General features: G+C 44.0%; 1 protein-coding gene across 1 annotated transcript in view; it reads left to right on the top strand.

The window, feature by feature from the left end:
• Window positions 1–24,509, top strand: part of ITGA5 (integrin subunit alpha 5) — a 146,805-nt gene that overhangs the window by 75,770 nt on the left and 46,526 nt on the right. Inside the window, exons 2-11 of the mRNA XM_077297921.1 lie at window positions 6,677–6,807; window positions 16,268–16,386; window positions 16,659–16,782; window positions 16,912–16,973; window positions 17,101–17,146; window positions 18,560–18,685; window positions 22,220–22,264; window positions 22,359–22,402; window positions 22,867–22,923; window positions 23,116–23,168. Coding sequence (XP_077154036.1) covers window positions 6,677–6,807; window positions 16,268–16,386; window positions 16,659–16,782; window positions 16,912–16,973; window positions 17,101–17,146; window positions 18,560–18,685; window positions 22,220–22,264; window positions 22,359–22,402; window positions 22,867–22,923; window positions 23,116–23,168 — 807 coding nt within the window. The remainder of the gene's footprint in view (window positions 1–6,676; window positions 6,808–16,267; window positions 16,387–16,658; window positions 16,783–16,911; window positions 16,974–17,100; window positions 17,147–18,559; window positions 18,686–22,219; window positions 22,265–22,358; window positions 22,403–22,866; window positions 22,924–23,115; window positions 23,169–24,509) is intronic.

The raw sequence follows: 24,509 nt of genomic DNA on the forward strand, positions 1-24,509 counted from the left end.
CTACCCAAGGAACCCTCGACCCCCCCCCCCCCCTTCTTCCCCCTCTCCCCGATGTCTTTTGACCAGTCCAATCAGGTCGTCTGTGTTCCGGGAAACACCCTGGGCAACCCAAGTCTGCAATGGCCTCAGGAGGGAGTGCCCAAACCGGTCCATCACCATACGCTCTTTTATCTGTGCAGAAGTGGAGGATTCTGTCTGCAACCATTTTTTACCAGGTGCTGTAGGTCAAACATTTGTTTAGAGGGGGTTTTGTCAGTTGTAAGCCCAGTAGTGGTCTCGTTGTGCCCTGACAGTCATTGTCACCCCCAAGCTCGATTAATTTAATTTTCAGTTTCACATATGCTTTGGCGTCTTGTAAAACTTTGTCATGGTAGGCTTTCTAGGGATCCCCTTTTAAGTATGGTGCTGGCACTTCTGGCCATTGCTCTGGCGGGAGTTTCTCCCTCTCAGCAACCCTTTTTAAAAACTGTCAAAGTCTCTGTAGTCACCCGGGGTCATTTTCTGCAGGGCTCCTCTTTAAAGCCTTCTGGATGGAAAAATGATCAGCTGACCTTGGAGTCGCCACTGCCACTGTGCCACTGTAAGGAGGAGAGCCAGCCTCAGCGTGCCTTGTCCATGATGAGTTTGGAACCATAGTTGCTGTCACTCAAGTTGCAGGGGTAATAGTTTAGTGCCTTAGACCGACCTTTGAACTTGAGATCAGGGGGTGTGAATGGTATAAAAGGGGAAAAGGGACTCGGTTGGCTGGAAGCTGTAGTGTGCGGAGGCAGAGTGAGAGCCCTCTTGCGCTGAACAGTTAGGACACAGTAGGTTTAAGTCAGAGAGGCCTATGAAGACTTACTGGAGACTGTAGGAAGAGATGTCTTCTAAGAACCCTGACATCCACTCCCGCAGTATCACTGAGCGTGAGTGAGCCCTCCCCACGACCAGACCACAGAGGGTGCTGTTTGAGACTCGAGATCCCGGCCATAAACCGAGTGAGGCCGTTGTACATGGACTCTCCCGTCCGTATTAGCGTTGTGCCGACGCTTAAAAAGAAAGACTGTCCTCTCTCTATCGTGACCCATCTTGGAACCAGGACCCGCGAAAGGACATTCCAGGACCCTCGCCGACACCGGAACCCAGGACCCATCTCCGACCAGGACGCCGCCGGATTCAAGTGTTCACGCCGGAATGCCACCGCTATCTTCAGACATATCCTCAACACTGCTGGACTGATAAGTTTGATACCTTTTGTACTTTCCTCAACCCTCTATTGCCTCTGCTATACTTACATCCACCAAACACCATTTTAGTATCCTTATCTCCCCCATTTACCCTCTCCCTGCGTGGAGTAAGGGTCTGTTTCCACGTGGTGTAATGCATCAGGATTTGCTGCGGATTGGATGTTGCGTACAGCTGCAGCATCCAATCCTCTGCGTCCAGATGTTACAGCATAGTAGAGGGGATTTTATGAAATCCCTTCTCCACTATGTGCGTATGGATGCATCTGTTGGCCCTGCGTTTACGCACATGCTACACATCTTTCTAGACTGCAGCATGTCTATTTTGCGGAGACACACCGTCTCCGCAAGATAAATAACCCGGTCTATGAACACTATGTGGTGATTCCACATGTATTCAATGAACACATCTGGAATCGCCGCCCGTACAACAGGGGGGCGGCGCTTCGGGTGGAGCGGGGTATTCACTGCTTCCAAAGCGCTACATTTCCTGACCGTGGAAACATAGCCGTAAGCTGTTCCATTAAAATCCCCTGTTAACCCTTGTTCTGCCTCCAACCGTTACTGCATCCTGATGCCTGCTCACACCACGAACTGCCTCTGTGAGCAAATCAATCTGCTTCTGCTTTTGTCGGTGCTACTATATCTGGAACTGTTACATAAGCAGCTTGTCTCCTGTTATGCCAGCTGTTGCTGCTGGGCTTGCACCAGGTGTTTAATCAGGTCCTTCATGTTGTCGAACGTTGGTTGCTGGCTTATGGCCACCTTAATCCAGGACATGCAATACCTCTGTAGCAGTCACATGTGTTCCCTGGGAACGCTGTCCGCACTTCTAACACCAATTGTAGTAAATTAAGCAGCTGAGCGAGTTAGAGGTAGTCACAGGAATACTTTCCGTTTAAGTTTTCAACTGGCTTATTAAAACCGTATTTCATAAACCAGTCCAAAATTAGGTAAACAAACACTGCCCTTCAGGCAAATCAGGAAAAACAAAATGGCATACACTACAATCTGTGTGGCTATGGGATATGCCTGCTCAGAGGAACAAAAACAAGGTTCAGTTCTCTAACATGAGCATAACTCTGGAGCCCTCATCTCCAGACACACTGAATTCATTTGTTTACCTTCTGGACCACACCCTGAGGTGGAGATATTAGCAGCCTCCCACAAGCTCTTCAGCTGTTCACAAAAACCCAGAGCTTAATATGGCCGATTTAACCCTTTCAACACTTAGGATGTTAACCTCAGTGACATGAACCTGGAAAAATGTTCCAGCATACTGAGTAATGCACATCTCCTCTCCAGTATTTTGCTAGTGACCTGTTTCACAGGGTGTTTAAAGGCACCTCTTTAAACAATAAATCTAGAACGCTGGAGAATGGAGATACATTAAAATGACATAAATAAAACCTTGATGGAAAGTGTTACATTGCCTGCCGATCCAGCACTGCAAGTCTTTATTTTCTGTCCTGAAGTAAAGATGTTCCAACTACCCTCTCTTGACTACTGCAGCCAATCATTGGTCTCAGCTGTGATAGTAGCATGACCTGTCATGCGAATGGTTGCTGCAGTCATGGAGTATAGTCCGGACATTATTGCTGCAGGACCAAAAGGCAACCTGAAGATGGTGAAATTAAGATGTCACCTATCCTTGGGATAGGTGATAATGTGCTGAACTCTGTGACCCACATTGATCCCTAGAATGATGCTAAGAAATGCCCTGTAGAAATGGACCATGGGATGCACATGTGCCCTACAGCTCTAATTCTTGCCAGTTTGCCAGACTTTTTCTATCCATTGAGAATAAGTTTCAACATCTCCATTTTAAGGAAGTCAAACAAAGCAGTCATGTTCTGAATGATGTGACTGTTTCCATCCTAAGTCATGTGACAAAGCTCGTTAATATGGATATTGCCTTTTAGGATTGCTACTTTCTGTAGGTGGCACTAGAATTCTAGTTCTCTTCCTCTCTGAGACAATTTGCATATTTCCCAGAGGAGCATTGTGGCTGAAGTCTCCTCACCTTGGCATGTCAGACTTGACATGTTGTTCTCCGCAAGAAAGAATGTTGCCCCTGATTTCCCAGTCGCACTTCTCCCCAGCAAATCGGGTCTCACTTTGCACTGACAGTGTCTACAAAATAAGATTTTAGGTTTTGACTTTTATCCTAAATCATGTGATGAGGATCGTAAAAGTCAATGTTGACTTTTAGGATTGCTACTTCCTGTAGGTGGCGCTAGAGTTCTAGCCCTCTTCCTCTCTCATGTAGACAATTTGCATGCTTTCATACTGGAACATCATAATTTGAAGTATTGCTAGTTTATCTCTTCCTTGCTCAATAGCTTGGTCTTGATTATTGCTCAGATGCCCAATATTTTGGCATAAACTAAAACTACTCTGGCTTACAATCATTGCACCGAAAATGAAATCCAACATAGCCGAACGACTTTCACATGTTAGATGAGAGAACATTTCCTAAATCAACTGAGGGTTTTTTGGGGGCCAAATTACACATTTTGATCGGTAAAGTAGAATTTAGTCTGTTAACATGGGCTGGCATAAGCCAATTAGTAGTCAAATCCAATCATGATCCCATTGGCCTGCCCTTAGTTAATGGGGAATTCCGTAAGACATCATAGCCATAAATCGGGATAACTCTTGGCATTGTGGGTCTTCCAGAGTGGGGTCTAGTCTAGGCCACCAATACTTCCATTTGTTTTCCTATGGGAGAAGTCTCGGCTAGTTACCCTGCAGAATAACATTGGGTATGTGCCCCTTGAAGGTTAACTGTTGTATAACTTGGGGTAGATGTAGAATAGATCTTTATTCAGTGAAGCCGCTGATACTTGGAATTCTTTTCTCTATGTAATGTTATGTGTAAATGATCACTGACTTGCACATCAGAGAATATCGTGCCATTGTGCTTTCATGAGACGGACACAAGGCTCTGTTCATATGGACGAGCGTCATTGCCTCGAGCACAATTAATGTGTAATGAAGATTCCTTTTCTTTGAGATTTTCCATTTGTTGGAACCGATTTTGAGATGTGGTTCAGTGTTTGTAGTAACTTTTTATAGAGCGTTTCTTTGGAAGTCACAGGCATATGACATGTTATGATGAGCAAATATTGCTCCCTTGTGAACAAGCAACAGATATTTTTTTTTGACTGCAGTAAATATTATATATCTTAGATTATAAATATTGAACCTGGTGTCCTATGTGGCTGAATTAAATGCCAAATGATAGCTTATTAGTAAAAGTTTTGTGTTTTTAATATATATAATAGACTTCCTCTTGCATATCACTGCAATGACCTAAAGGAGCTCCATTAGGACACTAATTTTCATTACCTGCTTGAGGTTAGCACTTTGCAGCTGCTATGAGATAATGCTCCTAATGGAGTGCACCTGTGACTCCTCCAAGTCCGTCTTCTCCACGCGTTAATAGGACCGTCTGTTTGGTTTCGGCACTATATTGGTTGGAGTTAGAGGGGGAAATAAGATTCTGGTTTGAACACCTGTTTATGCATCAAAGGAGCCTTCTTAAGTAATAAGCCATGCATGACAAAAGGTAATTGGCCGGGGATGAGGGCTTTTATTGACGTCCAGCTGATGTTCCCTGGTACCTGAATCTTTCCTTGGCTTCTTATAAGCTGGGATGTTTGCAGAATTCCTTTATTACTCAGTCCTGACAACGTTTTCTTGGTGAACTCGGAATGTGAGGTTTTTATATAGTGTCATGAATGGGGATTTAGATCTCTATGGCTTCTTCCGTCTGTTTCCAGCTGTTCTTAATATTTACAGAATAACATTTGATTTTCGGGCTATCCAGTCTTGCACATCCTTAGTCCATTCCTTTTTTTATATTTGGCTACACAATCCCATCTGTTCAGTACAAATTGTTATACAGATGCCAAATCAATGATTCTTCCACCTCGACAGAATGGAGACTGCATGAATTGTGAATTCCAACTTCATATACCTTTTGGCAGGGATTACCAATGTTTTATTTCTGTTGAGCGGACTTGCTAATGTTTTTATGTTCCTGGTCCTTTCATAGTATTGGGTAATTTATTTTTCTTCTTTATAAAGGGGCACAAACCCCAATGTATAAAGGCTTATAAAAGAGCTGCTATTATCATTCACATGCTATTGTATGGTTTCCTGAACTGCAGATATGTGAGAGAGATCATGGGGTTTAGACAATTGTCTGATTTTACTGTCAACCATATCTTTGAAGAATATTATTCTCAGGACTGGTGGGGGTTCCCAAGGTCAGATCTATAGTGATCATTAAATGATTGCGTATCCAGGTGACGGGTGATCACATACTGAAATTTATACCCCCTGTATTAATTGTTTTGTACAGGACATTACAATGGTTATACCAATGGAGATCTATTCATTGCTGGGACAATAAGGGTATGTGCACATGTTTAAGTATTTTGGTGCAGAATTTTCTGCAACAAATTTTGCACGTCTTCTTTTTTTTTTTGGGTGCTGACTTTCCCCAACTCATTAGTATGAATGAAATCTGTTTAAAAAAAAAAAAAAAAAAAAACTTTCAGAAATCACATGCAGCATATTTAAAGCTACACGTCCCCCCAAAAACAATCAATGTGAATGAGACCAAGATTCTTATTCATTTTTCTGGCATCATGAAACCTTTCAGGTTTTGTGACAAATCTGCAATGTGTGCGCTGTCCCTATTCTGCAGTATTGTGCACCGATCGCCATCACTCACGCAATTGAATGCCCACATCTTGGACACTTAGTAGAACCAATTTAATAGGAAGTTGAATAACTTATTGATATGTTTTTAGAGGGAGGGAGGAAATCCTAATACCTGAAGGAACATGGGACAAGCATAGGACACTGTAAAACTTGCAAGCACACGTAGCAGTTGGTCAGGTGTGACCTTAGGACCAGAGATGTAACAGATTATACTCTTGGAACCATGAGCTTTAGAGGGAGCCCACCTACCATTTGTCATCTGTCTTCTATTATGGCAGAGAGAACTGTGGGCCCCTTCAGGCACGAGGGACTAGGTGTGAATCCTGCCTCAGCCCCCATAATAGGCAGGCTTCTTCCCAGGACCCAAATGCTGCAGGGCTTAAGTGCACACTACCAAGTCTCCATTCTACTATTCTAAACACGTTTTTTTTATTAAGGTTTATCTGGTTATCCAAATTTTCCAAAAGTGTACCAATATAGAGCTCCATTACTGCCAGTATTCTGCGATGGAGGCCCTTTCTCAACCGGCAAGTTGATATTGTGGGTCAAATTCATTTCCTATTAGACATATTTAATATTTACATTTTTTGAAAGCTAGTCTTAGCCTTTTAAATGGTGAACGAGGAGACCTCAATGATATGACTTGTAATGGCAGTATATTCTACAGCTTCACTCCTTTTTTTTCCTTTTTGGTCTCACCCACACTTACTCCTTCACAGTGTCAGCATCCTGATTGGAGCTCCCAAGGCGAATACAACTCAACCACAGGTCGTCGAAGGAGGAGCTGTGTATTACTGCCCATGGGAAAGGAATGCTAACGACTGCACGCCAATCGAATTTGATAAAGAAGGTAATTTCTAACAGAATTCTGCTGCACAATGCAAAAATGTACAAATTATTGAAAAAGGTGTAGTGTTTTTTTGTTTTTTATGCAGTATTTTTTAAACTTAAAGATGGGAGTAAAACATTTTTCCTTTTTAGAACTATATAGCTTTGCTTACAATGAAGACCTTTTTGCACTTATTACTGTTAAAAATCTAGTCATATGAGCACCTTTTTCTGTCCCATGAAGCTCAATATTGGTCAAAAATGGATGAGATTAATCTTTTGTAACTGAAGGAACGTTGGTTCTAGTCCATCAGATTTAAATCAGAATGATCATGAGATCTACTTTAACATGGTTCTAATATAAAAAACTGGTGTCATTTTAACCACTTCCCGACATGCCCCGTACTAGTACGGCGCATGTCGTGTCTCCCACTTTGATGTGGGCTCCGGCGGTGAGCCCACATCAAAGTCACGACATGTCAGCTGTTTTGTACAGCTGACATGTGCGCAATAGCGGCGGGTGAAATCACGATTCAACCGCCGCTATTAACCTGTTAAATGCCGCTGTCAAACTCTGACAGCGGCATTTAACTACCGCTTCCGGCCGCGCGGGCGGAAATAAGCACATCGCCGACCCCCGTCACATGATCGGGGGTCGACGATGCATCAGGATGGTAACCATAGAGGTCCTTGAGACCTCTATGGTTACTGATGCCGGCCTGCTGTGAGCGCCACCCTGTGGTCGGCGTTCATAGCAAGCCTGCAATTCAGCTACATAGCAGAGATCTGATGATCACTGCTATGTAGCTGAGCCGATCCAGTGGTGCCAGCTTCTAGCCTCCCATGGAGGCTATTGAAGCATGGCAAAAGTAAAAAAAAAAAAAAAATTGTTTTTAAAAATATATGGAAAAAAAAAAAAAGCATTAACCTAAACAGCGTTGCGAGAAAAAAAAATTGAAACGCCAGAATTACATTTTTTTTGCTCGCCGCGACATTGCATTCAAATGCAATAACGGGCGATCAAAAGAACGTATCTGCACAAAAGTGGTATCATTAAAAAAGTCAGCTCGGCGCACAAAAAAATAAGCCTTCACCCGACCCCAGATCATGAAAAATGGAGACGCTACGGGTATCGGAAAATGGAAAAAAAAGTTAGCAAATTTTTTTTTCACCAATTAGATAAAAAAAATAACCTAGACATGTTTGGTGTCTATGAACTCGTAATGACCTAGAGAATCATAAAATCAGGTCAGTTTTAGCATTTAGTGAAGATAGCAAAAAAGCCAAACTAAAAACAAGTGTGGGATTGCACTTTTTTTGCAATTTCACCACACTTGGAATTTTGTTCCCGTTTGTCTAGTACTAGACATGGTAAAACCTATGGTGTCTTTCAAAAGTACAACTCGTCCCGCAAAAAATAAGCCCTCACATGACCATATTGACGGACAAATAAAAAAGTTATGGCTCTGGGAAGGAGGGGAGCGAAAAACGAAAACACAAAAACGAAAAAGGGCCGCGGCGGGAAGGGGTTAAGATTATCTTCTAGCCATTATGTATAGCTTGGACCCCATAATAACGCTGGTCAAAGTAAAAAAAAAAAAAAAATTTCAGTAGCCTCTTTCTAGGTTCGTAGATGTTGTAAATCGCTCTTCGTGATCTGTTGAGCCTTTCTCATTTTACCAGTTCTTTCTTGAGTAAACATCATTTGGCGAATTGCCTCCAGGGGAGCCTTGCTCCTTGTCATCACATCAAGGCTGTTGAGCTCACCTCTCAGGTTGTTCTGTTTTGAAGGTGTGCATGTAGAACAAGCTGTCACAACTCTGGCATAAGCACTTTTAAATTACAGATGACATCACTGTGATTGGTATTAAGCACCCTGCTCTGAAGTCATCTCGGTTCTGTAACATTACTGGCAAATTAGAAATGAAAATTCTATAAATTTTAAAACTTTTGAACTTTTTGTGATAATGATTCAGGCCCAAAGCAGTACCTAGACAGCATTTCTCCAGTTACATCTCTATTTCCAGATAATTGCCCGACAGCTGGAGAAATTAGTAGAACCTTAGATCTATTTTTGCTCAACAAGTAGACTTGAGGGTCCACCACTGTCCTACAAGTTTTTAGAGTCTGCTAGTATTACATGAGCCTAGCAATGATCACTTAATAGATTTGTCAACAGAACAAGCTTTTGACAACTTTTTCTCCTCTTAAAAAAAAATAAATAAATAAAATAAATGTCAAAATGTCAGCTGGATTATTATTTTTTTTTCTTTTTTTACTTTGAAGTCTATGGAAAAAGGATTCATATTTTGTTTACTGGAAGTAGAAAAATAAATACCGTATCTAACGGTATGCACTACTGGACAATTTGACCTTTTTCAAGTAATTCTCTATTTGAAACTGATCCTGTATGCAAAGTAAAAAAACTTGACTTTCTTCTCATTGCCTAATGTAAAAGTTCCCCAAATATAATCCGTATCCTGTCTTAAAAGGTCAGTGATAAACTACGGTATATCTGCCCATAGGACTTGCGTGGACAGAGGTAGAAAATAATATTTCCGGAAATGGAGTAGGTGTCCTCCATAGTTCGTGCGTGCGCAATGCAATCTTGTCTCGCGCACGCGCTGTATGCTTTGCCCATCTGCTGGCAAAGCCGAAAAGCATTACTGCGCATGCGCCGACGCACTATGTTCCGGAAGTATTTGCAGATGGGCAACGCATACTGCATGTGCGCGAGACAAGAATGCATTGCGCATGCACGAACTATGGAGGACACCTACTCCAATTCCGGAAAATATTGCGGACAGCAGGGAAGGATGGGGGGGAAGGAAAAAAAAGAAACACCGCCCATCGGACCGGACACAGGGCATTTGCATAGTCTGCCAAATTCAGTTGACAGTTCCTTTAACGATCTTCACGGTAGTAATAATGCACCTGTTGTGTCCATTAGTAATTGGGAATGATGAGGGTTAATTCTCACATTATTGCCACTTGGGTAAAGTATGCAACCTCAAGCTTGGATGTTCCCACTAGTCTGGTTGTTCCAAGAAATGACTATGAAGTGACGAAGTCCAAAAAGCCAATAGATTACAACAATTTCCAATTTTACTTCAAAAGTTGACAAACATCTGTGGGGACCAGCAAAATGTTATACTCATTAGGGCTGTGGAATAAAGTGATAAAATGCATCACTGATGTGCACCATGTGGCCACAGCATTGTGTAATCATATGCCTCTTGTTGTTGGGGTGTTTTAAAAAAAGAGATCTTTAAAGCTGGCCATGAACATGAGATGACTGATGTTTTGCCCACATCGATAGCGCCCAGTTTCCCATAACTCTGAAGGCTCAGATGAGTTTTTGCATGAGTTTTTTTATGGACAGAGGGTAGAAAACTGCTGTTAGATGGTCGGAGGAATTGATGATTAGACCACTCAACTGATCCTTGTGTTTTCAGGGAAGATAAGCATCTGTCAGAGGAGATTCTGGAAGCCCCCATAAACATCTGCTGATTCAGACAACTTTTTTTAATCTAATTTTTATGGTGGCTTAAGAGGTAAACTGGAAAGAATTGTCTGAGATTATAAAGGCTTTGCATTTTTTATAAACTGTTCCCACTTGTCCATTGGCTTTGCTGGATATTTTAGTTCGTATGTACTCAAATGAATGCTTGTGCTGCAATTCCAGACACAGCCAGTGTACAAGAGTACATTTTTCTTCTCCTTTAAGGAAATGGTTACTAGGTTTGTGGCTGCTAAACCACTAACCTTTTATGTGACGGAGGTGTAGCATTTTTAACGTGCCCTTTTATTAAAGAATAGGGAATCTGACAATTTTTACACAAGAAATGTAAGTTTGCCCTGATGAATGAAGCTGAAAAAATTGACTTTCACTGAGATTTGACTGACATACAGTATTTTGAAATTCTAAACCTGCACTACATAATGTTGGTGATTTATTGGCCCCCAGACTTCATAGAAGGTTCTGCAGCGCCCCAGAGTCCTGGTCGTTGCAGTACTGTGGCTCCGCCACTATGGGGAGCCATGGTGCGTCCGATGGCACTGAAGGAGTTCATCTGATCAGGTATCACAGACACCAATACATTTCACAGCCGGGCCTCTGGGGGGAGCTAAGGGTTCTATTCATTAGGCCACTCCCCACCATAGTGGGTAAACTGGGGGTCAGGCAGGAAGTTAGATCAGAAAGCTGACTGGATTGGACGAAGCAACACCCAGTGGCAGAGGGTGTTGTGGAGGAAGAGACAGTAGGGTCTCTGTCAGGGGTGGGATCCTGACAGAGGCTTGGCATTGAAAAGAACGTAACTGGTCCACGCCAGCTCCGGGAAGCGGCGGGACCCAAGAAAGGACTAGAAGCGAGATAGATTGTGCTGAGTGAGAAACGAGATCAAGCAATAGGAGAATTCCAGTAGGGGTCGTGCTGTAAGACCGGAGCAACACCCTACTGAGGCGCACTACCGGTGGCCGGAACGCCGAGGGAGTATTATAACATTCAGCTTCAAGCAATACTCTAAACAGCGGCAGGACAGTCAGTTTAAGGCGGGCTGTCTAACACATATCACCTATGAAGTCTTGGGAGGCAATTGCGGGAGAGGGGCGTCTCTAGGGTCCCGGAAGAACTCCAGGCCTATCCGACAAACGGGTGCCGTTCTAACTGTAACATCAGGAAGGGACGGAAGATTAGAAGAACATCATTTAATCGAGTTGTGAGGGAACTTAAGAAACAGACACAACGGTTGTGGGGTACTTTCCGTAAGCACAGCAGGGAAGGACTACAACACATAGCGCTAAGAAGGAAGGCACCGATTTCCACCTGTGAAGTGAACTCTGGAGGTGCCATTGGACCGGCCGGACTTGCGCAGCCTGGTGAACCGTATTCTGGACTGAGGATTCAGAGATCTCCAGTAAAGGGGTAAAGAGACTGCAACCTGGTGTCCTCGTTATTTACCGCGACCTGCACCCCACAACTGCACCGTTACAACACCACTTATTGCACCGGACGTCCCCCACTGACGGACAGGGCCACGGACCGGGTCTAGCCACCGTGACAACCCCAGAGCAGAGACCCAGAGGCCCGGCTCCGGGTACCCCTCGGCCCTGCGGCGGTGTGGGGGCGCTCCAAACTTGGCGTCACGAACAGGATCTACTTAAGCCTGAAGAATCAGGTCATGTGTGCCTTGGAACTGTGATTTACTGTGCTTGGACTGTATTATGTTGCAAAGACTGTGTCCCGACATTCCCCGCCAAAACCGCCGCCATTATAACACTATGTGGCGCGCAGGGAGCATGGGGCGTGTCCTCGTGGGCGTAGCTTGGAAGAGTGGCGCGAAAATGGAGCCCGCCCCTCACCGTTATTACTATGTCCAGAGAATGTGCCCATCAAGGAGAAGGGCCCGCCTCCTAGTGTGGGATGGTGGAGGAGAGAAAGGCCGCCCTCCAGACGGGGAGGGGCAAGAACTGCTGGAGACCACGAGGAAGAATCCGATTGGCAGCATGGAGCACGGAAGCCACCCCGGAGAGGGAGAGGAGACCTGTGCCAGGTTCTACCAATGGGAGCCGGCGGAGTCTTTACCCGGCTGCATCACTAATCAGGAAATCCTCGGGGCGGAAGTGGAGGAGCTGTGCCGGCAGTTCCGGAGTCTGTGCCAGCGAGCAACCATCCCTGGCGAGGAGCCGCACCAGGCATCGCTCTCACCATCGACTACAGAGGAGACCGACACCGGAGATGCGGCAGGAGCAGGTAACGGCGCCGACCCGGGCGCGGCGATTGAGGAGCCCCTATTGGTGGATGTAGACTCGCCCCCACCACGACCACCCGGACGGGTGTGTAGCCGCATTGAATGCGAGAGGCCCTGGGAAACTCTGCAGACGGCCGATCGCCCCCTACAGCCCATTAAACAACCCACGCAGCTCCAGGGAGAATGGGTAACCTTCAAATGGACCCGCGCGGCCACTACCAATCTGATGGGGTTCCCAGGGGATGCCCAGGAGGAGGGAGAGAGTGTCGGTCATCCGCCAGAGGGAATACCGCCAACGGCTGCGGCAGCAAGAAGAGGAGTGGGCCCGCAAGAAGGAGCTCCGACGTCAGGCTGAGCGGGAGAAAGACCTTCAGAAGAAAGCCCAAGTCAGGCAGGCTACTGAGGAGAATTGGGGTCCGCAGCGATATGGCGTGGTCAACACCTTCCGGATGCAGGGAGGTTGCGGCTTTATTAAAGAGCCCGGTCTCGCCTTGGAAGTGTTTGTAAACCGGCGGGATGTAGAGGCGCATCTCATTGAGGGACACCCAGGCCGGGATCTCTATCCAGGAGACCGAGTTAAATATACCCGCCACTGGGGGGATAAAGGGTGGTATGCCTTGCATGTACGTAAATACAAGCCGGAAGTGACACTACCACCCCCTGATGATTCCCCAAGACCTGCGGCCATTCCCCCGATCTCCCTGTGTGCCAAGTGTCTGCGGACCATCACTCCGAGGAGAACCGTGAGTACCCAGACCCCTATCCAGGGTGCAGATGCCCTTTATGTGGTGGCGGGAGGAGGGCAGTACTCACGGAGACCGCCCCCAGACTTGGAAGAATAAACCTCGATACCATGAATCTGTAAATAGTTACTGTTTTCTGTTGGGCTGCTAAACCCGTTCAGGGTAAACTCTTAAAGGGATCCCTTTGTTGACCCGGGATCCCTATTGTTTGTTTTTGTTACCAAAAGTTTTGCACAAGTTTTAAAAAAACTGTTGAATCATGAACAGTGCATGATCCGAACTTCTTTGTATATAGTTTGCACCTTATTAAAGGCGCTCCCTACTGGTTTTACTTAAACAAGGACTCTTTGCGAAGATACCGCACTGGAACCTTTGAGTATGGACTGGTAGCTTGAGAAGATGTGCTACCTCACAGAGATTTGGTCCCCTCTTAAGGGGGATGTTCATTTGTTGCACGAAAATGGTGATATTGCTTTAAGACCAGTAGCAATAATGTCAATGGAAGAAAATGATAATATTTACATGTAAAAGTTATATGTATGCCATTAGTAATTGTAAAGGAATGCTGATAATGTTCTCTGAAAGAAAAAGTAAAAGGAAGTAATGAGAAAGTTTAATGTTGTGAAAAGAAGATAGTTGATAATGTTGATAAGAAAAGGGGGGGGGATAGAAGGTAAACCCTGCGTTCCCCATCGAAAGTTAGTAATGTGTTACTAAGGACAGAAAGTGAACCCGTAAGGGTTAGTGGGTGAGTCCTTATAGGAGCCAAGTAGAGCCGGCTCGGTGTTCTCAAATTGAAAGAAAAGTTATGTTCTATACTGTGTATAGTAGTTGAAAAGGCAGTAGGCCCTGGCTGAACGGGGCGGTCCTGTAACAGAAAGGAGAGGCAGTAGGTCTGGTGCCGATAGGACAGGCGGTCCTGCAGATCCAAAGTAGGAGAATGAAAAAGTTAAAGTGCCTTATAATGTGATTATAGGAAGGTCTTTAGTGGATTTAGAGTGTGAGTCCTTAAAGGCAATGTTAAATTATTGTTCAACAATTTTGCACTTAAGTAGAATGCCCGGTTGGGTAACAGAAGTTAATTATAGCATGTTGCTATGATATTTTTGCCATGTTTGTAACGTTCAAGTGTCCTTACCTCCCATAAAGGGAAGCCTGTTCAAGTATACTTATTGTCATTGCACTCAACAAAATTGTATGTCTTTTTGCTAACTTGTATTGTTGTTTTCTTCCCAGTCCCGGAGTACTGTGTTTAACCAGGGGGGAGTGCAGCGCCCCAGAGTCCTGGTTGTTGCAGTACTGTGGCTCCGCCACTATGGGGAGCCATGGTGCGTCCGATGGCACTGAAGGAGTTCATCTGATCAGGTATCACAGACACCAATACATTTCACAGCCGGGCCTCCGGGGGGAGCTAAGGGTTCTATTCATTAGGCCACTCCCCACCATAGTGGGTAAACTGGGGGTCAGGCAGGAAGTTAGATCAGAAAGCTGACTGGATTGGACGAAGCAACACCCAGTGGCAGAGGGTGTTGTGGAGGAAGAGACAGTAGGGTCTCTGTCAGGGGTGGGATCCTGACAGAGGCTTGGCATTGAAAAGAACGTAACGGGTCCGCGCCAGCTCCGGGAAGCGGCGGGACCCAAGAAAGGACTAGAAGCGAGATAGATTGTGCTGAGTGAGAAACGAGATCAAGCAATAGGAGAATTCCAGTAGGGGTCGTGCTGTAAGACCGGAGCAACACCCTACTGAGGCGCACTACCGGTGGCCGGAACGCCGAGGGAGTATTATAACATTCAGCTTCAAGCAATACTCTAAACAGCGGCAGGACAGTCAGTTTAAGGCGGGCTGTCTAACACATATCACCTATGAAGTCTTGGGAGGCAATTGCGGGAGAGGGGCGTCTCTAGGGTCCCGGAAGAACTCCAGGCCTATCCGACAAACGGGTGCCGTTCTAACTGTAACATCAGGAAGGGACGGAAGATTAGAAGAACATCATTTAATCGAGTTGTGAGGGAACTTAAGAAACAGACACAACGGTTGTGGGGTACTTTCCGTAAGCACAGCAGGGAAGGACTACAACACATAGCGCTAAGAAGGAAGGCACCGATTTCCACCTGTGAAGTGAACTCTGGAGGTGCCATTGGACCGGCCGGACTTGCGCAGCCTGGTGAACCGTATTCTGGACTGAGGATTCAGAGATCTCCAGTAAAGGGGTAAAGAGACTGCAACCTGGTGTCCTCGTTATTTACCGCGACCTGCACCCCACAACTGCACCGTTACAACACCACTTATTGCACCGGACGTCCCCCACTGACAGACAGGGCCACGGACCGGGTCTAGCCACCGTGACAACCCCAGAGCAGAGACCCAGAGGCCCGGCTCCGGGTACCCCTCGGCCCTGCGGCGGTGTGGGGGCGCTCCAGTTCCCTATAATAATCCCCTTGGAAATGGGTGAAAATATTCCGTTTGTGCTATGGAATGAGTCATGTAGACCAGAGGTGTCAAACTGCATTCCTCGAGGGCCGCCAACAGGTCATGTTTTCAGGATTTCCTTGTATTGCACAGGTGATGATTTAATCACCTGCACAGAATGATTCCAGCACCTTGTGGAATGCTAAGGAAATCCTGAAAACATGACCTGTTGGCGGCCCTCGAGGAATGCAGTTTGACACCTCTGATGTAGACTACCTATAGCAGCGTTTCCCCAAACACCCGTCCTCATGGACCAAAACAAGTCATGTTTTCAGGATTTTCGTTGTATTGCACAGGTGAGAGAGTTCTTGATGCCATGATGCTTCACTACCTGAGCAATACTGAGGAAATCCTGAAAACCTGACCTGTGGGGACTCAATTTTGGGAAACAGTCAACTAGAGGGTCACAATTCCGAGATGACCACTGTGGCTTTAAATGGTGTTGAATGTTGTCTGATGTTGTTTTCCACACTCCTATTCCTGTATAGTCTCAATAAACTATTTGTGTATTTATAGGCAACCGCAAGCATACCTTTTACTCCACTGATGGGAGTTCAACTACACGGGAACAGGTGGATTTTAAATCGGGACAATGGTTTGGAGCAACTGTCCGCTCACATGACAAGTATATACTGGTACATATCACTGTCATAGATGTGGCTACAGAAGGATGGGAAATCTGAAACAAAACTGCTTTTTCATAACCAAGCTTTGTATAAAAACTAATAAACGTCAAAAGCGCAAATGTTGTAGCCTCTTGTGCAAGCAGCACAAAGACTTACAAATGTATCATCCGAAAATGTAATTTGGTAGGAAGACTTGGCAATACACGTTGCTTTTACTGTGTTTGTGTTTTTTTTTTTTCTTAAGTTACTGTACAATTCTTTTTTTTTCCTTTTTATTGTAGGCCTGTGCTCCTAGATACAGCTGGAGAACAATAAAGCAGAATGTATCTAGTGACATGGTGGGAACTTGCTACTTGTCTTTTGACAATTTCACCAACATTTTGGAATATTCCCCTTGTCGCACAGGTAGGTGACGGTCTACCAGTTGGTTATTGGTCCACACCTTTCCAGTTATTTGGGATTTTTGCTTTTCTGGCTTCAGATTTTATGATCTTCTAATTTGGTTTGGTTTATTTTATTTTTTTTTAAATTTAGATTATGAATCTGAAAAAGGGCAGGGATACTGCCAAGGTGGCTTTGCTGCTGAATTTACAAAAGTAAGTTAGTTTAAAACATTATTTAGTATTCAATGCTTATGTAACATTTATAGAAGCGCTGATTAACTTTCCAGGGCTTTAAATGTTTAAAATGTATTTATTTATTTTTTTTTTTATATAAAACTAGAGTGGAAAAATACTCCTGGGAGGACCTGGAAGCTATTTCTGGCAAGGTAACCTTCTAAAGTCATGTTGTTATAGCAAATACTGGGCTTTATTATTACCAACTCTGATAGTTTATGGCAGGTCTCTAGTATTTTCTTCAACAGTTTGCCATTAATTTTATTTTTAACTCTGGAGAAGGTGGGGGGGTCGCAGCTTTTTTTGTTTGGAAAATATAAAATAAATTCCAAATTTTCACATTGCCATTGTTTGCTTGTCTTCCATAATAGCTCATTTTTATAGCAATCTGTAACTGTAGGAGGTATTTTAAAGGGGCTGTGCAGCCTTAGGGTACAAGTGTTCAGTCACTTTGTGAATGCAGACTTGTGGATCTTCACATTGCAACACTGGGCACTGTGTGGATTCTCCAGCGGGGCGGGCACGTTACTGGAAGGATGTGATTTGTATACATGTTGTCACTTGCCGACTAGACGTGCACGGCTTCGCTCAATGAAATGAACGTCTAGTTGGAATGTGGCTGGAAATATGGAAATTGCAAACTTTGTGTTCACTTGACCACCCGCTTCTGGCACCAGAGAATCCTCACGCACATGATGTGAGGATTCACAATTCTGCAGTCACATACTGATTAGCTGCAGACTTGTAGTCTACGGCCATGTAACCCCTTTAATATTGCTAAAAATATAGCGTTTTACCACGCATCCAATTTAATGTAGGCTGTGTAATACATCCCCCTCCCCTTCCCCATAACATGCTGTTTTATGATGCTTTGCCTCAAGGAATATAAGAATTCAATGGGTGCTTTGAAAAATCTGAATTGCATCAAAAATCCCGAGAGTCTCTTTGGTAGGCCGGAGTCACACTGCCGTACAACACGGCCGGGTGCTATGTGATAAAACCTCATATAGCACTCGGCCCACTGTCATTCTTGGGGGCAGCTCAGATCTGCGATTATTTTCTCACGCCGAATCTGCATGCGAGAACTATTGTAGCATGCCGCGATTGGCACCAAGACTCTGCTCACCCATAAAAGTCTACGGGTACGAGCGAAACAATGCACAGCACTCTGATATCACCCGAATTGGGTGCGATGTACGCTGACAGCAGAGGAGATGGAGAAATTACTTTCTCTGTCTCCTCCACAGCTGTGCTGCGATCCTCTGTGCGAGAAGTTTGGAGCACAGTAGCGTGACACTCTGCTCCCCCTCGCAGGAACCAAAGGTCATTAGCATATCCGATGCCATACACTGGGGTGCCTCCAGCCTTAACGTAAAAGTCTCAAACATTTTTTTTTTTTTTTCAAAATTAAGTACAGAAAACTCTCCATGTTGATTACATCCAAAACTAAACCAATTCAAGTAAATCAAAACTTGCCAACATCTTATCAAAGTTCTGTTCACCGTTCATTTTTGGTAGCCAGGAGTCAATTTGCACTAATGTGAATAATGTTGCCTTTGGTGTAGGTCAGGTTTTTGCTGCTACTCCAGCTGACATCAAGAAGGACTTCTACAGTGAATATTTTATTCTGGAAATCAAAGGACAAATGCAGACCCGCCAGGTTTATCAAACCTATGATGACAGTTACATGGGTAGGTGTCTTACCATCTTTTATATGTAATTTTTTTTTTTGTCTTATAGCAGCAATATTACTATTTTGCATCCTATGATCATGAGACATAATTTATTGACCGGTACTCTGCAGCAGCCAATAAGTGTGTATGGAACTGCAAAGTTCTGCTCCGTACAGTGCAAACATCCATCCATTGCCAGAGCAGATAGTAGTAGCTATTTGGTTGGGGTGCCAGGTGTCGAGCCAGTCCCCCACCAATGCATCAATTGGTCCTTCACTACTGTTTTAAGGCCACGTTCACATGATCAGTATTTGAGCAGTATTTTACATCAGTATTTGTATGTAAAGAGGCAACGAGGACCATCACGTGCTTCCCCCCCCCCCCCTCTCTGAACATTATTCACATTCATTACATGCATTTCCATAAGGTTTATAAATGTTAGTGTTCATTTTCTGCAGAGTGAATGTATTTGATATGTTACGTACAGAATTAGAAGGTAGTATAGGACATGTATATAGTGGGATTAGAATTGAGGGGGCATACTAGAGATGGGGAATAAGAGTATTAGCTTAGGTATAGTCAGCATAGGGGTTTTCCAGACTGGGAGGAGTTAGATTAGTGTAGTTAAGAACAGTGGGGATATAGAGAATATAGTTCCTGGTTAGACAGCAGAGCCTGGGTTGCCTTGCCCAGGGCAAGAGGCAGTTGAGTAGCAGCAGGGGACTGACATAGTCTAACAGCCTTGGGGATAAGGTTGCTTTGGCAAGAAGGGGCCCCAGGCTGTGTCGTGCAGGTGGTCACCAGCTTAATCAGGACCATCCTAAAGAGGATCTGAAGCTTAAGGCAGGGATTAGGTGAAGCTGAGAATGCGAGCCTGTTACCCTACAATTTGAAGCCGGACCAGGTGAATTGCAGGTAGCTGGTTGGCCTAAAAGCACGGATGGGACAGATATTGTCTGGGAAGAGCAGAGATTGCTAAGAAGACAGGGAAGGAATGTCACTCTGTGAGCACTGTGCCGCATCTGTACTGTAAACCCTGTTGATTACTAAAGTTGAACTGTTTGGAATGAACAATGAGTCTGGAGTGATTTGTGAGACCCGTGGATCGGGAGCTGGAGTGACAGAAGATGAGGGAGTTCCAACAACTACTGTGAGTGTTCTGTTGCGTACATTATACACGTTGCAGAAGGAACATTGTATTTCATCTGTGGGGCGCCAGGGTGTGGGAACACTACAGCTTGTTGCCATGACTACCACCCTGGCCGCCTTACATGTACACCAAAACTAAGAGTGGGTGAAAAATGCTGAAGTGGTGACTTGTTTCGATTATACTTTTCCTCTGATTGTCCCGCTCCTGATCTTTGGCTTACAAATACTGATGTAAAATACTGAACAAATGCTGAATGTGTGAACGGGGCTGAACAAGACTTTAGGCAAGGGTCTGTGTACATTTTTAGCAGCATGTATCAGACAGGGGCTACATGATTTCAGCCATAAATGTTTGACTCCATCCCTGCAGCGTTTCAGACAAAAGCATACTTTAAAAGCCGCTGGGAGACTAGTTTGCCAGGCGGGTTACTGGCGGCTTCTCCCTCTGCCCTGGAGTGACAGGTCTCTTCCTGCCTGTGTGTATAGGGAGAGACCGGTCACTCCAGGTCAGCGGCTGGGGATTTTAAAGTCTGTTTTACTCAAACTCTTCAAACACACATGGCTGAACTCATACAGCCGATGTACAGGCAGGATATAGCAGCTGTCATGTTGTCCTTTAATACAACATTGTGTCTCTAGGTGTCTATTACCGCTATGTTTGACATTATACATAAAGTGCCCATAGAAGTTTTCTGCCTACGGCATCCAGTTGCATACGGCAGGGCCATAGCTCGCATTGTACTCTGTTAAGGCAGTCTGATCGTCATGCACCTTTGAGTATGATTAAAGCCTAAACAAGTAATGTTCAGATGCATTTACAGACGCCCAAATTCACAATGCTGATTTATCAATGGATTTATAGCTTAAAACCCTAGAGTCAAATTCTCGGTGGCTAAAGCTGCTTATGGGCCTAGTTCAGATCCCAAATATGGAATAGTTGACTCCTTCTGTCTTATCCTGGCTGTGAAGGTAGAAGGCTCGCGTTATCCATCCCAATACAATTTCCTTTCCTAACTACAGAATACCTTTGTCCAGCATTCCCCGGATATATTCTACATAGCAACACAATATTTGTCCTTTTATAAAACCTTCCGTCTTTCCGCTATTGTGAAGGACGTGATCAATTACACTTTTAGAATGGCGCAGTCCCTTGTGATCTGTAGCTTTCTCCCAGGGTGGTGTCGTAGCGAACAATTGGCACTTGATGTGCACTGTGCCTGAATGGCTACAGAACAAGCGGACTATTAACAGAAAAAGGCTGGAAAACAAATCCCCCTATTTTGCTGGTGCATGGCCAACAATGGTGGCACACAGCAGGCTTTCTGTCTGGAGTACATGATGATCTATGGCGAGTGATGCATAGAAACGTGTAGATAATGGAGAAGTGTGTCTGCAGTGTTTGGTGGCAGGAAGGTCCACTCAGTCACTGGGTGATCTCCTTACTGGGCTACAGAAATCGGCTTCTCATTCTAAAGTTCGTAACAAATGCTAGACATGGGCTAATTAACTCCTAAGTGTGTGTATTTATTTTTTAAATTATGACCATTTTTAGTTTTTTTTTTTTAAATGCTTTTTACTACCATGTGGTAGGTGTTAAAACACAGAATTCAGCTATGTCACTAACCAGGCTGCGTGCTGCTTTTTACTTGCAATTAATGTTTTATCACAGGACATTATTATTGCTGTGACTAGCTGGCACGAAACAAGTCATTTGACCACACCCTTCCTTTGATAAGCAGCTCACTGTCAATAAACTATGTACAGTAGGATTAGCCTTCTTGGCTCTGCTTCATCCTCCAGTATGTGTGACATCCGTGTGTTTTTTTTTGTTTTGTTTTTTTTTGTTTTTTTCATTTTTCCACGTCTACCACACGTGCCTATTATACCTATGGTGATCTTCACATGAACAATGTGTGCTTGTGAACCACAAGGAGACATATCTGTCTTTTTTCTGGCAGCGTGGATGACTAGAGCCAATTCAAGTCAATGGGTCCGTGAAAATCACATACAGCACACAGATGGCGTCCATGTGCTGGCCATATGCTGTACGTGTTTAACATTGCAAAATATAGGAGAAGCTCTGTAATTTCATTCATTCTTTCTTTTTCAGAAAATTACTGATGGCACACAGACGCCAGTACTGTGGTGTCTTTTTTTTTTTTTTTTTTTTTCTGGTACTGATTTTATACGGATGTGTGAAGGGGGCCTTAGAACTCTGTGTCACCACTGCTGCACCCAGTAAACGAAGTGATACATCATTGGATTCTGGATCCCCCTTTTTATTTTTTTCCCTTACATTATGCTACTCTCATATGTGGCAGCAAGAACCAGATCTATTGTGAACTCGGGCCATATGTTTTGAATTGTTTAAAATTTACACATTTTGTTTTCTTTTCTTTTTAGGATATTCTGTAACAGTTGGTGAATTTAGTGGGGATGATACTGAAGGTGAGTCTTAAATATATATTTTGCTTCCCTTTGTAAGCATGTAGTCATTTTGGTGATCGTTAACTAATATGCTTAATTTTTCCCATCCAAATAGATTTTGTGGTTGCAGTTCCCAAAGGAAACAATACTTATGGATATGTAAGCAATCCAATTTAAATTATACAGTTCATAAAATTCATGGTGCTGTGGACGTTGGTCATGTATGTAAGGTTTTGCTTCACTCTTTGGAGCTCATGTACATAGCCATACGGGAAAAAAACTGCAATGCGGTTTTCAACTGAGCATGTTGCTATGTTATTCTCCGAGTAGTGTTTTAATGGGAGAATATTTCTGTAATAGTGTTTTATGGAGACCCAATATATCCAGACTCAAAAAATAAATAACTTTTCATTTTTTATTTTTTTTATTTTTAAGTTTTTTAGATTTGTTACTTTAACCATCATATTAAAAACAAGAAGTGGCAAACTGCAGAAATGTCTTATTGCAAAATCGTTGCCTGTCATTTTCCAGTTAAATGTTGCTCAATAGCATTGGTTCACTTTTCAGTGGTAATTTTGTATTTTGAGACTTACTGATAAGTGCTTTTTTGTCTCTTTTTGAAGGTTACCATTCTCAATGGGACAAATCTAAAGTCCCTTTATAATTTCTCAGGAGAGCAGGTAAGTGATTGAACTGCAGACGTGTTATTTTTAATAAATAAAATGTTAGGCTTTCCAAGGCCCTTTTAAAAATAAAAATCCAAGAATACAACTATGGCTTAAGAAGGAGTAAACCTCCTGTATTGCACGGGTCTGGTGATTACAGTACACAGCTGAATATCAAAATGTTAACTCCTGCTTTCTTCTCTATAGATGGCCACATACTTTGGATATTCATTGGCTGCCACTGATGTCAATGGTGATGGGTAAGTTAGACAGGAATAATATAGGGGGGGCAGTAATGTCACAATGGGGACAGGCATGTTGTTGCCTAATGGCATCCTGTGATAATCTAATGACTTTTGCATCAGGGGACTCATGTGCTTGATGCCTACAAGCATTGTTTTTGTCCCAGTATTGCTTTTGCTCTTCGAGTCTCATTTGCCCGTTGTTGTCTCCGACGTTGTACCTTTGCTGCTTTCCTTTCATAGTCATTGGCGTACTATTTATGAGGAGCCATGTTGGTGTTGATATTTGCTTTTTAAAGGTGTTTTCCCTCAAACAAAAGTTAATTTTAAAAATTGTTTGTGTCTGACCGTGTACCGAACATGCCACATCTCCTGGGCAGGGAAGGAAGCAAAAGACAATACTGACATTACAGCAGGAGATCACGGAAGATAGATTGTGAGGTAAAATATTTTTAAAAAAGTCAGTGAAATATTTTACCTCACAAAAATGAATCCACTGTGATCCCCTGCTGTAATGTCAGTATTGTCTTTTGCTTCCTCCCCTGCCCAGGAGATGTGTTATGCTCCGTACACGGTCAGACAGACCATTTTTAAATGAACTTTCATTCTTGGAAAAACCCCTTTAATGTGACCGGCTTCTTCTGCCTGTAGACATGTCGCTTATCTGCCGCCGGGATCAGCTGAATGATTCACTGCATCTGCGTGTAATTCGCGCAGGCACAGTAAATCAGACCCGCCACTATCTTTGTGCAGACAGATAGCGGCGGTCACACTTAACTGTGCATGCACTCCTGTACAAAGATGGCGGCAATCGGTGAATCATTTGGCTGATCCCTGCATCGGCGTATTCGCAACGGTGTTCCGCTGGTGGTACCGTGTGAGTTGCGTACGGCGTAGTGTGCGTGGTGCGATTGTGGTACCGCGCAATAGGTTGGTATAAGCAGCAGTTTCCATATTGACACCCATCACTTGTCCCATCGTTGAACTTCCTCTGCTTGGAATTCTGGGATACAGTGACATCTGGACAGAACAGGAAATGAAAACATTACAAGGCAATTATATAAATTGATAATCTTATGCCCGCGGTTCACCCTCAGAGATGGACATGCGGCGTGTCTCTACAGATCACAGAATGTCTAATTCTCTTGTCTCCACAAGAGAAATTTCACCCATAGAAAGTATTGCACGCGTGAATACACACGGTTCAGTGAACACATGCGGATTCACCTGCGTTCAATAGACTACAGCGCTTTGGACGCAGCGACCATGCTGTGTCCAAATCGCTGCCTCTTCCGAATCGTATGCGCCTGGCCTTATCCCTTACACTCGCTCCATTGCTTGACTCCCTTGTATTTTTGC

Source organism: Ranitomeya variabilis, chromosome 3, assembly GCF_051348905.1.
Source record: "Ranitomeya variabilis isolate aRanVar5 chromosome 3, aRanVar5.hap1, whole genome shotgun sequence".
Taxonomy (NCBI): domain Eukaryota; kingdom Metazoa; phylum Chordata; class Amphibia; order Anura; family Dendrobatidae; genus Ranitomeya; species Ranitomeya variabilis.